Raw genomic sequence first — 18149 nt, 5'->3', positions numbered from 1 at the left:
CTCAGACCCCGCCCTTAGGCTACTTGGTGGCTGGGTTACTGGCTCCCACCCAATTCCAGCTCTGCGACCCTGAGGGCGGAGCTTGCTGGGGCAGATCGCTCACAATGTCTGCCTGTGACCCAGAGCCAAGCACTATTAGCTCCATCTGGCTCAGCGGCTCAGACTGGGGCCCTAGACAAAGGCCAAAGTTCTCCACACTCCCGCTCAGGCTCTCCCCAAGGCAGTTCAGCTGAGTGCCAAGTCCAAAGACACCAAAACAGTTCACAGGTAAGGCCTTTCTGGTTTGCAGTCTCGCTGCTACTGAACTTACAGCTGCGGGCGGGTTTAGACGGATTGAACACACGTGACCACTTGCCGGTTTTCCACTGTTTTAGTCCTCCTCTTGGGGTCCAGAAGTCTCTCGTTGACTCCCTGTATCCTCTCAGGGGTGATGATAGGCAGATCCCACCAGCCAGAGGTGCCTGGAGTCCTATATCCCCAGACTCATGGTGCCCAGATGCAAGGAAGCTGTTACTCCGCTGCCATCTTGCTCCGCCTGAGTTCCTTTTCTTCTTAATTAACTAATAGTTCTTTCTTTCTTTCTTTTTTTTTTTTTAATTGAGACAGAGTCTCTCTTTGTTGCCCTTGGTAGAGTGCTGTGGTGTCATAGCTCACAGCAACCTCTAGCTCTTGGGCTCAGGTGATTCTCTTGCCTCTGCCTCCCAAGTAGCTGGGGCTACAGGCGCCTGCCAATGCCCAGCTATTGATTTATTTATTTTTTGTTTAGCAGTCCCTGGCCGAGTTCAAACCCACCAGCCTTAGAGCATGTGGCTGGCACCCTAACCACTGAGCTACAGGTGCCCCACTTACTAATAGTTCTTATGAAGGATGAGTGCTATTATTATTTCCTGGAGAAAAAAATACCTAAACCAACAGTTTTAGGAGAATATTTGTATGAGACTGCTAGTCTTTTCATCATGTCTCTTTGCAATCACATCTTTTATCTTTCTTTCCAAAAATCAACACTAATATGACTTTTATGATAAAACATCTTTGCTTTTCTTTATACTTGTATACATTTATCACCTAAGTGTGTGTTCTTAGTTTTTCTCACTTTTAAATCTGAGTTAAAGCAATCATACAGCATATAATCTTTTGTGTCTGGATTCTTTGGCTCAACATGGTGACAATTCATTCACATTATTATTTGTGGAGATCATTCATTTATTTTTACTTTGTTATATTAGCTCATTATATTAATATACCATAATTTTAAAGTCCATTCTATTGTTGATGGACATTTGGGTTGTTACTAGTTTTTTATTATTACAAATAATGCTTTACTAACTCAATGATGTGTCTTACAGTGCATAAGTACACACGTTTCTCTTAGATTTATACCTAGGAGTAGAGTTTCTGGGTCATAGTTTATATATATGTTCAGGATTAGCAAATAATCTCCACTAGTTTTCCAATATACACCTGGAAGACCACACATTTCTGCCATCAGGCTATGAGGCACCACTTCTCTACACTGACACCAAACACTGGGTATTGGGAGTCTCTGGATTTAGTCAGTCAGAGGGAGAACTGCGATGGTATTTTATTGTGGTTATACATGATACTTTTTAGATAAATAAACTGGTGAGCCATCCCTAATTTTCTTATGTGTTTAGTGACTGTCTTTTCAGAAATGCTTGTTCAAGTCTCACTTGGTTGTCTATCAGTATCTTATTTATTTATATATTCTTGTCCTCTGAGAAGCAGATCTAAGATACATATTTGAGAGATTTGTTGGGAAAAAAAATTGTGAGGGAAGATGGGAACAGCCATCAGCAATAAAGCAGGTCTAACTCCTATGAAGGAGAGAGAGAGAAAAGGAGGGAAGGAAGGTTCCAGATTACACGTAGGCTAAGACGGTTTTACCAACACTGACAGAGAGTCTTTGAATTAAAGGTGAAGAGTAGAGCTTGGAAGTCCGGGAAGGGAATTTTGAAGAATGTGAAGAAAGCTGTATGTGGTCCTTGGGGAGAGTAGGGAATAGGTGTTGAGTAAAGAAATATAGTTGGCGGCGGTGCCTGTGGCTCAGCCGGTAAGGCGCCGGCCCCATATACCAAGGGTGGCAGGTTCAAACCCGGCTCCGGCCAAACTGCAACCAAAACATAGCCGGGTGTTGTGGCGGGCACCTGTAGTCCCAGCTGCTCGGGAGGCTGAGGCAAGAGAATCGCCTAAGCCCAGGAGTTGGAGGTTGCTGTGAGCTGTGTGAGGCCACGGCACTCTACCGAGGGCCGTAAAGTGAGACTGTCTCTACCAAAAAAAAAAAAGAAATATAGTTGGATTGCTGGGTAATGTTGATAAGCCTGTTTAAGTTTGTGACACAAATTTACAGCGGACTAAATATTCCCTATTTTGCTACTTTTCCTAGACGATTTTAGGAAAACAGTTTGGAGATTTAGAATAGATTCCTTCTAGGGAATATTGGATGCGTACAGCAATACGGGCAAGAATATTAATATTAAAAATATAATGTGAGTGTTTTCACATTTTATGGAAGAAGGCTTACTGCATATTATCAATATTATCAAGTATTAAGCATGTCTATCCCTCTTACGCAGGAGTTCCATCATATATGCACGTGGAACTTCATCTGCTGGATTCATTCCTAAAAGTGGGATTGCTGGGCTCAACTGGGCAGTAAGCTGGTGCAGTGTTTTTAGATAGAAATTTGTCAATATTTATCAGCATTAAGAATATTTATAACATCAATGCAGCAACTCCAGATATTTGATTTTGTAATTATTCAATCCATTTCTTTTTCTTCCTGCTTTGTTTTGGAGGCAGCTACTACTCCCGTTAGAATATAAACTCCATGCTGCTAGGAACAGGGTCTGTCTTATTCATCACAATATTCCTGGCATTTAGCAAAGTGTTACCTTTTATTAGGGAGGGCCTGAGTGCTACTGAGTTATTGAAGTTGTGGAAGTGTAATTCCAATTCAGGTTGTTCTGACTCTAATTCCTCTGGTTTCTTTTTAGGGTGTCACACAGTACAGAGGTGGGGATGGGACAGATTCTTCTCTCAGCTTCGTAGGGGGAAGATGAAAGAGATGACATGTGGGTGAGACTAGGACAGGGGCCTAGAACAGGAGATGCTCCATGGGTCCTGCTGATTTTATTGTTGTTGTTCAATGATTTCCCTGAAAATGCTGACCCTACTGAAATAACCCGATTTCTATTTCTTCCTGGTAATTTGTGGACTCTCTCTAGTGACTAGAAGGACACTGCATGCTTTAAGAAGGCAGAATAGAAGTTACCTCCTTGTGAGACCAAAACTGTATTCACAGGGACTAATTAAATATGGCACCAACATTGTCCCTATCTGCAAATAGGGCAAAAGCTCATTCCAACACTGTTTCAGCAAGTGATCCTGTAAAGACAGAATTAGTCTCCCTCTGAGAGGCAGGAAGCATATAGCCCGATTAGTCCCTGTGTTCTCATTTATACCTTATAAATAAAGGAGAAAGATTTCCTGAGACCGCTGATGAATCTGCTTAGCAGAGAGCAGAGCTAACCATCCGGCCATCCCTCCTGGGAGGCTTTTCTATTAGCAGCTGTGCTGTTTGATTTATCAAAGGAGAAGGACGTGGATAGTGGAAGGCGGTGGTTACACTGGGAAGGGCACAGACGAGCCACACGGATTCCAGCCACACTCCAGCCACAAACCACTTTGGACCAACTGCACCTAACCGTCCTGAATCTCAAATCCACCACTAAAATAGACGCAATCGAAAAGATGATTTTAAATGTCATAAGATTCTTCAGCAAACAAAAGGGAAATGGATGAAAGACTGAATTCTGAGCTGCTTATAAATGAATGACCTCGCTTGGGTTTTCACCTCGTACTAGTCTAAGCGATTTTCAGCTTAGGTGAGTTTCTGTAATTGATAGCATCAAAGCTTTGCCTCAATTTCACCACCAATTCGGATTTCATTTGGGAGTTTAAAAACATGAAATGATGAAATTTGAAATCATATGCTTGAAGTTGGGCTAGGTGACCCTTTAGGAATGCCTTTAGGGACACTATTCCATGACTGAAAATACATTCTGGAGAACTATAGGTATCTTCATCTCTAGTCAGTGTACGTTTTCTATAATCTCATTAAAAACTTAAATAAAAGAAAAATTCAACCCAGATAAAAATGCAGTGGGATAATTTTACCAAAATTCACATTATTTTCTGCAAAATAATTTTATTTCTCATGGGTAACTTGAACAGGAGACTACCTTTTTGTGAGTTTTTAAGAATGACTGACTTTATTTTGGACGCCCACAAATTTGAATCACAGAGATGAATCAGCTTATTTTATTTTTGGGCAAATAAATTCACTATCTGGCTGCATGGTATACTAATACTATTTATTACATTTCTCTACTCCATTGTGTTCCTTGTAAGGATTGGTATTGGGGTATTTTTCATATTTATGATGAAATTATACCCATACCAATACCTGCTTAGTCCTGAATGCACACATTGAGGTGCTTGTCCCCTAAAGACACATGAAGAATGTGCTGCCCATGGTGCTGACTATGGTGACGATCAGAAATGCCACTTATTGAATACTTATCTGTATAAACACGTGACATGCACAGTTTTCATGCCCTCTACGCCACTTCTGGGTATTTCAGTACTCTTAGCTTCATTTCATAGATAAGAATATTGAGACTTTGAGAAGTTGTGTGTGGCTACATAGCCAATCGAGTGGCAGAGGAAGAGTTACAGCCCAGATGTGTTTAAGTGACAGTAAATGGAGCCCACAGACCTCCTGGCAAGACTGCCTGGATGGAAGCCACGGTTCTGCCTCTTATTAGCTGTGTGTGTACTATCTCTGAAAAATGGGGGTAAAAGAGAATCTACCTGGTGGGGATGATGGGAAGACTAAAAGAATGAGCTGAGTGCTTGGCGGAGACTAACTGCTATATCAGCCTTTGCTCTTGTTACTGCTGCCTGTGCTTTTGGCCATAATGTTCTGCTTTGAAAAGGTCCCTGGCAGACTTGTCACTCGCAGAGGCTGTATTTGCCTTCTTGGAATAATGTGTGAAGAGAGAAAAAGGGGGGCAGTTTCCTGATCAGCTCAGGACTTTCTCACCAGTATTTCCTGAATCTGGGTTTCTCCACTAATACCCTGGGTAGTTCTCTTTTAAGTCTCATCGTACTGAGCATTAAATCTTCAGCAAGCTGGAAGATTCAGCAACTTTAAGAAGACATGATATTCCGGCATAGAAGGTTGTAACTTGTAGTGGGTTAAGTTAGGGAATCTGTTCTCTCTGCTCCTGTAGCTTCTCTGATGTAGTCAGTAGGAAGATAATAATTTAATAGAATCTTTGATTGATGCTCACAGTTATTATTATCTTGTACTTTGAGTCCTCCCTGTAGACTGCAGAAAGACCATCAGCTACTAGCTAGAAGGATTTTACCAAGGCCAGAGAAAGCAAAACCAATAGTACATAAAATCTATAGAGCAAGAGGGAAGAGAAAGTTAAATTGGGCTCCTAAGATCAAGGTGTCCGCAGCACAGTGTGGGTAGCAGTACATGAGAAAGGAGAGAAGTGAAGAGGTTGGACCAGCTGCAGCCAAGTAAGTTTTTCCAGTCCTGCTTCCATTTCTCGTATGTCAATTTATGTTACCACTGGAAAAATGGACAGAAAGTGTAACAAACCTCATGGCAAAGTCCAAGAAGAAAGCTTTAATTCAAAGGGTGCGGACCATACACACAGAGATTTCAGAAGATCCTAATTTTTCTTGGTTTTCTGAAGTGCTACCTTATCTGTGCCAAAAATAGTCACAGATGTGCTCCAGTTAGAATTAGAAAATTAATGTCAAATGTTCAATTTCGGCAGCAAACCCCACAAATTTAGATAATTATTAATTTCACCTAACAACTAAGATTTCAAACGCTTAGTAAGTATGTATGCTCGTTTTGTGGTTAACGGAATCAATTGTCCTAAGAATTTTGGAACAAAAGAGGGTTAAGAGGGACCAAGGGAGGTTGGTGGGACATGGAGAGGGTGCAACATTCCTCCCTGGCCACAATATTACTTACGTTTCTTTTTCGATTTTGCAGGTAATACTGTGCCTGCGTTTACGATGTTCTTGGAATCTATGGAAATATCACAAAATATCTCAGAATTTTTCATGCTTGGACTCTCCCAGAACCCAGAGACACAGAGAGTTCTCTTTGTGGTCTTTTTGATGATCTATGTGGTCACGGTTTGTGACAACATGCTCATTGTGGTCACTGTCACCTCCAGCCCCGCTCTGGCTGCCCCTATGTATTTTTTCCTGGCCCACCTATCCTTCATCGATATCTGTTATTCTTCCTCGGTGGCCCCTAAACTCATCGCTGACTCCTTGTATGAGGGGAGAGCAATCTCTTACGAGGGCTGCTTGGCTCAGCTCTTCGGAGCCCACTTTTTGGGAGGTGTTGAGATCCTCCTGCTCACAGTGATGGCCTATGACCGCTACGTGGCCATCTGCAAGCCCCTGCACTACACGGCCACCATGACCAGGCATCTCTGTGCCGTGCTGGTGGGGCTGGCTTGGCTTGGGGGCTTCCTGCATTCATTGGTTCAGCTCCTTCTGGTTCTCCGGTTACCCTTCTGTGGGCCCAATGTGATTGATCACTTTGTCTGTGACATGTACCCTTTGCTGGAACTCGCCTGCACAGATACGTTTATCATTGGTCTGCTGGTGGTTGCCAACAGCGGTGTGCTCTGCCTGTTAAACTTCCTCATCCTGGTGACTCCCTATGTTGTCATCCTGGTGTCCTTGAGGTCCCACAGTGCAAAGGGGAGACGCAAAGCCCTCTCCACCTGTGGCTCCCATTTCACGGTGGTTGCCTTGTTCTTTGTGCCCTGTATATTTACCTATATGAGTCCATTTTCTACTTTATCTTTGAAAAAAAACATGGCAGTATTTTATGGTATCCTGACACCTATGCTGAATCCCCTCATTTATACCCTGAGAAATGAAGAGGTAAAAAAGGCTATCAGAAGGCTCTTCACACAGCAAGGTGACACATGTGGATAATGGGAAATAAAGCAAGAAATAACTATGACTTTCTACAAGTGGAGCAGACCTTGATGCCAGAGATGGCAGGTTCAAACCCAGCCCTGGCCAAAAACTGCAAAAAAAACAAAACACCAAAAAAACAACTGAATGCAATATGTATGTCATTAATGGTAATTACTTCTATTTTATAAATGAGGAAACTCTGTCTCCTGATGTGGTTAGCTGATTAATCAAATTTATCTAGTTTTTAAGTGCTTAAACCAAACCTGTTATTTTTGATCCATCCTTCGATCTTTAAATGGCAACTATGTTGATATCACTTGAGTCTGTGTGATAATTGAGTTGTAGAAATGTGAGGCAAAATATTACTTAAGGCTTAGCCATGGACAGCAGCCTGGTGCACATCCGGGCCTGGCTTCACTTCCTTCTCATCACCCTTTATGACCGCAGCAGTGCAGCTGCTACATTTGAGCAGAGAGGTTAAGAGTCTGGCTCTGCAGACGGTTCAACCTGAGTTTGAATCTTATTGCCTATGCTTACTAGCGGCATGACTGTGAGTGAGTGATGAAAACTCTATAGTTTTCTCTTGTCTGTCTTTAAAATACAAGTAAAGACATTCTAGAGTCCACGTTTAAGGGAGATCACGCAGTCTTTTCTGTAGTTGTCTTTTCTGTGTCTGGCTTACTTCACTTAGTATAATGTTCTTCCCATCCAGTCACCCTGCTGAAAATGACAGGATTTCCTTCTTTTTAAAGGGGTCATCCCAATAAAGCTGGGAGAAAAAGGTAAAGATAATACATGTCACAAAGAGTTATTGTAAGAATTAAATTAGTGAATCCATGCAAAGCTCTTTTTTTTTTTTTTTTAAATTTCAGAATATTACAGGCATACACAAGTTTTGGTTACGGAATTTGCGCTGTACAGAGTGAGTCAAAATTATAAGGGTGCCCCTCGCCCAGATCGTGTGCATTATGCCTATTAGGTGTGAATTTACCCACTCCTCCCCACCCTCCCACCTGCTTTATTTTGTTGAGTTTTACTTCTATACGTGCACATTAAGTGTTCAGCAATTAGTTCCAACTTAGCATTGAGTGCATGTGGTGGTGGTTTTTCCATTCTTGGGACCGTGTAAAGCTCAAACTCCCAGCATGTTCATTTGATATTATTATGTCCACCTGAAACCTTTCCTAACCTTCCCTAAAGAGGTTGCTTTTCTTTTTCTACTAGATTTGAAGCATATGCTGCCTTTAGGTTAGTTTTTTTTTTGGTCAAGAAATGCAAAGTGGCATTATTTTTCCTAACTCTTCTTGTTTCAAACTTCAAGGAATTCTGGTGTTCTGACATCTGAAATGTGTGTCCATGCTCATTCGACCTTTTCCTGTTTTTTTTTTTTTTTTTTTTTTTTTTTGTAGAGACAGAGTCTCACTTTATCACCCTCGGTAGAGTGCTGTGGCATCACACAGCTCACAGCAACCTCCAACTCCTGGGCCCAGGCGATTCTCTTGCCTCAGCCTCCTGAGTAGCTGGGATTACAGGCGCCAGCTACTGTTGTTGTTGCAGTTTGGCCAGGGCCGGTTTTGAACCCGCCACCCTTGGCATATGGGGCTGGCGCCCTACTCACTGAGCCACAGGCGCTGCCCCACCTTTTCCTGTTTTTATAAACGCTCACCATATCCCTTCCAAAGCTTCACCCTTTGAGGTTCTAGGTTCCCATGATTTATAATAAACTTATCTTTCATTTGACAAATGATGTGTCCTTCACTACATTGAAATATTCTCATTTTTTACGTTAAGAAAAAAGAAAGAAGCTGGAAACTAATACAAAAAGAAATTTCTCTAAGAAGAAATATTTAAAATTAATCCTGAAAATATTAGTCTCCAATAAATTGGGAAGATTATCCATAAATTGGTCTTGTTTTACCACCCCCATACCTCTGTGTGTAATAAAAACAACAGACACAGCCTTTTTAGGTCAATGAAATACTGCTTTCCTCACTTTGTCACATTTTAATAGGCTAATTAATAATAGCTAGGTATAATTGAGAACTTTAATTATACACCCATTCATTTCTGCTGTGAGATGATTAATCCTATTTGCTAATCAACTCAAGAAATGTGAAATCATGGTAAGCCTAACAAAAAGATAGTCTTTTTGCCAGCTAGCTATGATTTTATCTCAAGAAGCTTTCTAGAAAAGCACACTTATTTTGGTTGGAATTTGAAAGACACCCTGATTTTCAGTATAGTTAAAATATCAAATAGCCTAAAGAACTGATCCTAGTACCTTCATTTTCGTTGTCCAGCTGATGATTAATGACATTAACGACATCATGCTTAGGAACGGTTCTTCTTTTTGAAAAATTTCAACCTTCTGGACTAAATACATAGGTAAATATTAGAAGTTTTTTTAAAGAACTAAAAAATTATTACTAGTCTTTTTTTTTTTTTTTTGAGACAGAGCCTCAAGCTGTCGTTCTGGGTAGAGTGCCGTGGCATCACAGCTCACAGCAACCTCCAACTCCTGGGCTTAAGCGAGTCTCCTGTCTCCACCTCCCAAGTAGCTGGGACTACAGGTGCTTACTAGTCTTGTTTACAAAAGTGTTGTATATCCTTTTTAGACACCATGTAAGATATCTTTCCCCTATAACACAGACTTTAGAAAATTTAGGAAATGAGAAAATAAAGATGGTCAGCGTATACACGCACATGTTGCACACACAAGTGTGTGTAAATCCAATACTTTTTTTTTGTATGTATGTATGTATTTATTTATTTTTTGACTTTTTTTTATTGTTGGGGATTCATTGAGGGTACGATAAGCCTGGTTACACTGATTGCATCTGTTAGGTAAAGTCCCTCTTGCAATCATGTCTTGCCCCCTAAATCCAATACCTTTAAGCCCATTACCCAGAGAGAATTACTATCCACGTTCTGGTAGACATTCTTCTAGTCATCATTGTCTTCTTTTCCTCCTCTTCCTGATATTCTTCCTCCTCGTCCCCTTTCTCCTCTTTCTCTCTCTTTTTATAGACAGTCTAGCATATGTACACATTTCGTATGTGTATGACATTAGGATATGATCAGTGAAAAATCTGTAATATCTCTATACTTATTTAATCTGAATTTCTTGCTAAAAATCATGTCTTACATAGATATCCACAATGTAATATCACTTTGGCTATTTGGTGTTTATCGTATAGACTTAGTAAATTTATTATTTGAACACCTGTTGGTGAATTTTAGATTGGTTCTAGTTTTTGCTTTTGTAAATAGGACCGAGACAAATGTCCTTTTAGCCAAATATTTATATACATCTAAGATTGTTTCCTTAGGAAAGAAAAAAAGATGAATAGATGAGTCAGAGTTAGCCAGGAGCTAGGGCAGAAGAAAATATCCTCAGAGAATAAGATCGTTCTTCATTTAGAGGCAGAAAAAGACAGAGCAGAGTGGTCATCAATTAGGGGCATTGCAGAGTCAGGAGTCAAGGCTTAGGGTGTAAATAAATGATTTCACGTGTGATCAGTGAAACAATAGTGTATGAACCGGGTGTAATCGTGAGGTAAGCGAGAGCACCGTGTGCAGGAGGCTGTATGTTTACTACATTTTAAAGTAGGTGTAAAAGAAATCCAACATGTCAACTAGAAACTTGAGGAACAGGAAGTGAATCCAAGTCACGGGGACCACATCTGCTTTCTGAACACAGTGCTCGGTTTGGTGTGGCCGGTACGTAGGAATGGAAAAGGAGATGTCTGGACTCCTCAGTTCTGTAAGAATATGTGGAGACTTCTGAGGGTTTTAAAATAAAATTAGGTTTCCCCTTTGCAGGACTAAGGAAATAAATTCCAGATGGAAAAAAAGTCCTAAACTCAAAAACTCCTCTTTAAAAAATTATTAGAAAGCTCAGCGCCTGTAGCTCAGTGGTGCCAGCCACATACACTGGGGCTGGAGTGTTCGAACCCGCTTGCTTAAACGACGATGACAACTACAAACAAAACAAAACAACAACAACAACAACAAAAAACGCTGGGTGTTGTAGCAGGTGTCTGTAGTCCCAGCTACTTGGGAAGTTAAGGCAAGAGAATCACTTAAGCCCAAGCCCAAGTTTGAGGTTGCTGTAAGCTGTGATGTCACCGCACTCTATTGAGAGTGACATAGTGAGACTCTGTCTCAAAAAAAAATACATATTAGGAGATAATATTTGAGAACATATTCATGACCTAGGCTAGAGAAAGCTTTCTGAAACAAGATATAAAAAAATGGATCAACAAAAGTGACCATGTACTTAATACATTGCTTTTGAATGGTAAGAAGACACCATGAGTAGAGGTAAAAGAATAGTCCGTGCCTGGGAGAGGGGAGGATGTTTGCAACATAGATAACAGCCAACGAATCAGAGTATAGAAAGCATTCCTATAAATGAGGAGAAAAAGTTAGACAACTAATACGTAAACAGGCAAATGTATAAACAAGAAATTAGAGAATCCTCAAAGAACGCAAATTAGACCTCCCATTCGATCCTGCAATCCCATTACTAGACATCTACCCAGAAGAAAAAAAATCCTTTTATCATAAGGACATTTGCACTAGACTGTTTGTTGCAGCTTAATTTACAATCTACAAAATGTGGAAACAGCCTAAATGCCCACCAATCCAGGAATGGATTAACAAGCTGTGGTATATGTGTACCATGGAACACTATTCAGCCATTAAAAAAGATGGAGACTTTGCATCTTTTGTATTAACCTGGGTAAAGGTGGAACACATTCTTCTTAATAACATCACAAGAATGGAGAAGCAAGAATCCAATGTACTCAATTCTAATATGAAGGCAGTAGATGATTTAATGCAAGGTGGGGTTAGGGGAATGAGGGAGTGGGGAGAGGGGAGAAGGAAGGGGGATGGGAGGTCACGTGTATGGCACACTTGTTGGGCGTGGGACACAATTATAAGAGGGACTTTACCAACAAATACAATCAGTGTAACCTAATTCTTTGTATCCTCAGTGAATTCCAAGCAATAAAAAAGAAAAAAAAACAAAAACAAATTGCAAAATGGAAAAACAGAAAAAGAAAGAAATTTAACATTTATATGAGCATTTTAAAAGATGTGCAACTTCAGTAGTTGTCAGGAAATGCGAAGTATAGTAACTATGGGGTTCCATTGTACATATTAGCTTGGCAAAGACTAAAATGCTCCACAATGTCAAGTGTTGTCAGGATGAGACATGGGGGGTCTCTCACACAGTGCTGGTGGTAGTCACTAAGGAAGGCTAGTTGGTGTTTATTAAAAATAAAAACAATAATTTGGTTCATTTAAAGGCATGTATTTAGAGAAGCCTTCACTGTAGGGTTGTTTGTGATGAAACACAATCAAATGGGGAAATGCTGAAACAACTATGGCATATATGACGGACTACTGCACAGCAGTTAAAAGAAGTGACCTGAGGGTAGTGCCTGTGGCTCAAGGAATAGGGCGCCGGGCCCATATAACAGAGGTGGCAGGTTCAAACCTGGCCCTGACCAAAAACTGAAAAAAAAAAGTGACCTGATATCTAGCAAGAGAGCTTGGTCTGGAAAACATAACGCTGAGTGAAAAAGTAAGTTGAAGAATGATGCATCTAGTATGAAAACATTAGTAGAAACTGCTAAAACCAATATTTGCTCTCTGGGTATGTGTGTGCGTGCGTGTGTGTATTTGTGTATGTGAGGGCAGATGCTATTTTTCAAAAAGGATGGGAAGAATACCACCAGATTCATAATAATGTTATTTTTTTGTCATGAGAAGTAAAAGAGCAGAGGAGTCTTTCACTTTTATTTTTTATATCCTCATTTATTTATTCGCTTATTTATTTATTTTTTTGTGTCATCACGGTTCACTGCAACCTCAAACTCCTGGGCCTAAGCCATCCTCCGGTTTCAACCTCCCAAACAGCTGGGACTGCAGACAGGCTGGCTAATGTTTCTATTTTTTGCAGAGAGAAGGTCTCACTAGGTTGCCCAAGCTTGTCTCAAACAATCTTCTCACTGTGGCATTCTACAGTCTGGCAGTAGAGGTGTGAGCCACCACGCCCATCCTATATCCTAATTTAATAAGTATGGTATATTTGTACATGACTTTATGTAATTAAAAATGAAAAAAGCTCACAAAACCAGATATAGTAAACTTAACAATAGGTGCTTATTGGGTGGTAAAAATGGTATGTTTTCCTTTTGTTTGTATTTTATGTATTTTTTAAATTTAAAAGTCAGTCAATGTGTTTTTTTTTAGATGGAGTCAAAACAAAAATGTCATGGGGATGGTCCTCTCCCTGTGCCAGGAAGTCCATGCCCCCTTGCTGACAATACTGCTCTTATTTATTTATTTTTTTTTCTGTTTGATTTTCTTTCCAATCTGCTCTGGTCAGTTTTTTTTTTTTTTTTTGTTAAATCATAGCTGTGTACATTAATGCAATCATGGGGTACAATGTGCTGATTTTAATACAATTTGAAATACTTTCATCAAACTGGTTAACATAGCCTTCACCACATTTTCTTAGTTACCGTGTTAAGACGTTTTGAGTCTCCCTCCCACCCAAGGCCAGCCTTGCCTCTGCTCCCCACGAGCCCCTCCCATCATCTCACCTCTGGACCACTTCACTTCTTAGTTATTGCTCTTTGTTATAACTTCAACTTCATCTATAAACTTAGTTAGATATCTGCCAAACTAAAAGGTGGCAACTACACTCTGGGGCTACATTATTTCTTTGTTCAGTTTACAAGGCGCTTAGGAAAATAAACCTATGTGATGCTTACCTTGCATGTCCAAAAATACGGGCATTTCATCCCTTAGGTGATGCTCCTGTAAAAGGAGACGGTGTGTAAAATGCACAGAGCCTGACAACTGGGAGGAGCCTGATGGATGCTGGTTCCCTTGCCTGCAAGTGAGAAAAAGCGAGAGAAGAATAAAGCCTAGAAGTAATACACTGGTGGAGTAAAAAAGACGGCTTGTGTTTGAGATATTTATTCTGAAACTCATTATTCTGTGGCCACTAAAAAGCCGTTTAAAAAAATTAGTTTTTTTAACCTCTTTTGAACCACTTTCCTTCCAGTAAAGGTTTTATTTATGTGTTTTTTTGTGAATGAACAACAGCAAGATGAATATATTCGTATCAAAACTATTTGCTATTTTTTTCATTTGTTCTTGTTTATCAGAGTAAAGTACTACTATATGAGCCACAGGCTGCTCCTCCTGTGTACAAATTGCACAAATGGAAAAGAAATAATTAATGTCAAAGAAATTTTCTGTTACATGGAATCAAAACTACCAACAAGTCACTAGCTTGTGTTTGCTGACACAGCATTTTTAGCCTGGCCTGTCTGTGCAAACAAGCCCATCTGTAAAAGTTAAAAAATGATCTACACAATAAAATTTATTAACAAAACAAGGGCCAAAGAATTTCAAGAACATAATTCCAAAGAAAATGCAAGAAATGTAAGACAAATGTAAGACTTTAATATGTTTATTTATATCAAATAGAAGTAGAATAGGATTTGGCAAAGTACAATGGGTTTTGGCTGAACAGGTTCAGACTTAACATTCTGTCTAATCTAATTTTTAGCTCTTTATTTTGTTTTATTGTTTTTTTTTTTTTTTTTTGTGGTTTTTGGCCGGGGCTGGGTTTGAACCCGCCACCTCCGGCGTATGGGACCGGCACCCTACTCACTGAGCCACAAGCGCCGCCCTATTTTGTTTTATTTTTTTAGCATTTCTTTTTTTTTTTTTTTTTTTATTAAATCATAGCTGTGTACATTGATATAATCATGGGGCATCATTCACTAGCTTCACAGACTGTTTACCAAGTTTCACGTATACCATTGTAAGATGCACCGCTGGTGTAATCCCACCAATCCCCTTCCCTCTACCCACCTCCCCCTCCCTCCCCTCCCTTTCTCCCTTCCCCGTATTCTTAGGTTGTAACTGGGTTATAGCTTTCATGTGAAAACCCTAAATTAGTCTCATAGTAGGGCTGAGTACATTCGGTACTTTTTCTTCCATTCTTGAGATACTTTACTAAGAAGAATATGTTCCAGCTCCATCCATGTAAACATGAAAGAGGTAAAGTCTCCATCTTTCTTTAAGGCTGCATAATATTCCATGGTGTACATGTACTACAATTTATTAATCCATTCGTGGATTGATGGGCACTTGGGCTTCTTCCATGACTTAGCAATTATGAATTGGGCTGCAATAAACATTCTGGTACAAATATCTTTGTTAAGATGTGATTTTTGGTCTTTTGGGTACATGCCCAGTAGAGGGATTACAGGATTGAATGGCAGATCTATTTTTAGATCTCTAAGTGTTCTCCATATCTCTTTCCAAAAGGAATGTATTAATTTGCATTCCCACCAGCAGTGCAAAAGTGTTCCCTTTTCTCCACATCCACACCAACATCTCTGGTCTTGGGATTTTGTGTTATAGGCTAGTCTCACTGGAGTTAGATGGTATCTCAAAGTAGTTTTGATTTGCATTTCTCTGATGATTAAAGATGATGAGCATTTTTTCATATGTCTGAAGGCCGCGCGCCTGTCTTCTTCAGAGAAGTTTCTCTTCAAATCCCTTGCCCAGCCTGAGATGTGATCCCTTGTTCTATTCTTGCTAATGCGTTTGAGTTCTCTGTGGATTCTGGTTATTAAACCTTTGTCGGAGACATAACCTGCAAATATCTTCTCCCATTCTGAGGGCTGTTTGCTTGCTTTACTTACTGTGTTCTTGGCTGTGCAGAAGCTTTTTAGTTTAAGTCCCAGTAGTGTATTTTTGAAGCTGCTTCAATTGCCCGGGGGGTCCTCCTCATAAAATACTCACCCAGACTGATTTCTTCAAGGGTTTTCTCTGCACTCTCCTCTAGTATTTTTATAGTTTCATGTCTTAAGTTTAAATCTTTGATCCAGTGAGAGTCTATCTTAGTTAATGGTGAAAGGTGTGGGTCCAGTTTCAGTCTTCTACAGGTTACCAGCCAGTTCACCCAGGACCATTTGTTAAATAGGGAATCTTTTTCTTGAACAATACAATTAACCTCTCTATCCCTTGATTTCCTAATTTATGAAATGGGAAGATCAATATTATTGGGCTTATAAGGCTGTAGTTAGAATTAAATACCAAAGAGAATATAAAGCACCTCATACACAGTAACACTCAAATACATTACAAAAAGATATCACAATTATAAATACTGTCATTGTTTGATTGATGCTCACACTGTCCTGTGAATAGGGTCACCACTAAGTTCAAATAGCACAATGTTTTAGACAGAGGTAAATTCTACAGTTTGGGGCTTAAATAAATTAAAGACAGAAATAGTGAAGTCAGAAATTTGCTGCCTCCAAGATGTTGGTCAAAGGATACAAAATTGAGTTAGATACAAGAAATAAGTTCAAGAGATCTGTTGTACATGGTGATAATAGTTAATGATATATCAGATTAAAAAATGCTTAAAGAGAAGATTTTAAGTATTTTCACCATAAAAAGGATAACCATGCGAGGTAATGCATATATTAATAAGCTTAATTTAGCCATTTTGCAATGTATACATAACATAAAACATCATGTTGTATATAATAGATACACACAATTTTTTTTCTTTTTTGAGACAGGGTCTTACTCTGTTGCCCTGGGTAGTGCCATGGAGTCATAGCTCACAGCAACCTCAAACTCTTGGGCTTGAGCAATTCTCTTTCCTCAGCCTCTGGAATAGCTGAGACTACAGGTGTGTACCACTACGTCTGGTTAGTTTTTCTGTTTTTACTAGAGATAGGGGTCTTGCTTTTGCTCAGGCTGGTCTCCAACTCCTGGCTCAAGCAATCCACCCGCCTCGGCCTCCCAGAGTGCTAGGATTACAGAGATGTGCCACCAAGTTTGGCCTTACCATAATTTCTTTTTTTTCCTTTTTTTAGATTGGGTCTCACTCTGTCACCCTGGGTAGAGTGTTATGCCATCATCACAGCTCATAGCAACCTCAAACTCTTGGACTTGAGCAATCCCCTTGCCTCAGCCTCCTGAGTAGGACTCGGGACTACAGACATGTGCCACTACACCCAGCCAGTTTTTCTGTTTTAGTAGAGATGGGGTCTTGCTCTTTCTCAGCTGTGTCTCCAACTCCTGAGCTCAAGCAATCCACCTGCCTTGACCTCCCAGAGTGTTGGGATTACAATCGTGAGTCACCGTGCCTGGCCTACAATTTTATTTGTTAATTTAAACAGAATAAAACATTAAAAGAAAAGAAATTCACTTCCTCCAAGACATATAAAACGTATTATGTGAATATAATTTGAGTGCTTAGGTCAGGATTTTATTCACAGAAAATACTCTATATACCTTAGCCATCATCACCGTCATCACTAACATCATTCTTATTTTTATAAGATCCTGTTTCTCATTGTTTTTCTTAGGAACTACAAATAATTTTTTTAAGGGTAAAGTTGATTTTTTAAAAACATACTGTTGCTTGTATGTCTTTTTTTTTTAATATATCATTATGGTATTTTAATATTTTTTGCTTAAGTTCTTTCAATTCGCCCTCTCCCGGTGTATATGTGTTATACATGCATTTCTTTTTTTTTTTTTATTAAATCATAACTGTATACATTGATATGATCATGGGGCATCATACACTCGCTTCATAAACCATTTGACACATTTTTTGGACACTCATAGGAAAACATGGCAATTCTCCCACTTTTTTTTAGAAAAGATGTTGTATGTGAGATCTACCCTGATGTAGAGTCCAAGAACAAAGGAAACGTCCAGCATCAGGTGACATTGGAATCCGTGGGTTACAAGCGTCTTCCCAGGGTGTTTCTGAGCTCTCCCACAGAAAGCACAAGCCAGTGCAAAGGAAGAACTTTTGGTCCCTGGCTCTGATCTCTCCTTTCTCTTCTTCCTTCCCGAGGACAGGAATGGGATGGGACCCTTCATTTGTGAGAGACTTTAAACTTGGTTGTGCTCAGACATTTCAGAGTGGCTCCCACCAGCCCCCTCATTTGTAACTGCAGAGATTCTTAAAGGTATTTTTATTCCAGAATAGGATTAATGTCCAAGAGCTGGTCACTGGCTCTAGGACAGGT

The 18149-nt window shown here is 39.8% G+C and overlaps 2 protein-coding genes across 2 annotated transcripts in view; both read left to right on the top strand.

Annotated features, from left to right (window-relative positions):
- The window catches only part of LOC128565814 (olfactory receptor 4A5-like), a 134044-nt gene that overhangs the window by 43442 nt on the left and 72453 nt on the right, over positions 1–18149 (top strand). The window lies entirely within an intron of this gene.
- On the top strand, positions 5772–7065 carry LOC128564355 (olfactory receptor 4C3). The gene is made up of 2 exons (XM_053559855.1): positions 5772–5781; positions 6101–7065. The coding sequence occupies exon 2, from the start codon at positions 6124–6126 to the stop codon at positions 7063–7065; it is 942 nt and encodes a 313-aa protein (XP_053415830.1). The 5' UTR covers positions 5772–5781; positions 6101–6123.

The sequence above is a fragment of the Nycticebus coucang genome, chromosome 14 (assembly GCF_027406575.1).
Source record: "Nycticebus coucang isolate mNycCou1 chromosome 14, mNycCou1.pri, whole genome shotgun sequence".
NCBI classification, from domain to species: Eukaryota; Metazoa; Chordata; class Mammalia; order Primates; family Lorisidae; genus Nycticebus; species Nycticebus coucang.
The sequence above is the reverse complement of the archived record's forward strand: the minus strand, read 5'-3'. Positions and strand labels throughout refer to the sequence as shown.

Coding starts and splice junctions, on each gene's coding strand:
- LOC128564355 (XM_053559855.1), top strand. CDS start 6,124: ATGTTCTTGGAATCTATGGAAATATCACAAAATATCTCAGAATTTTTC.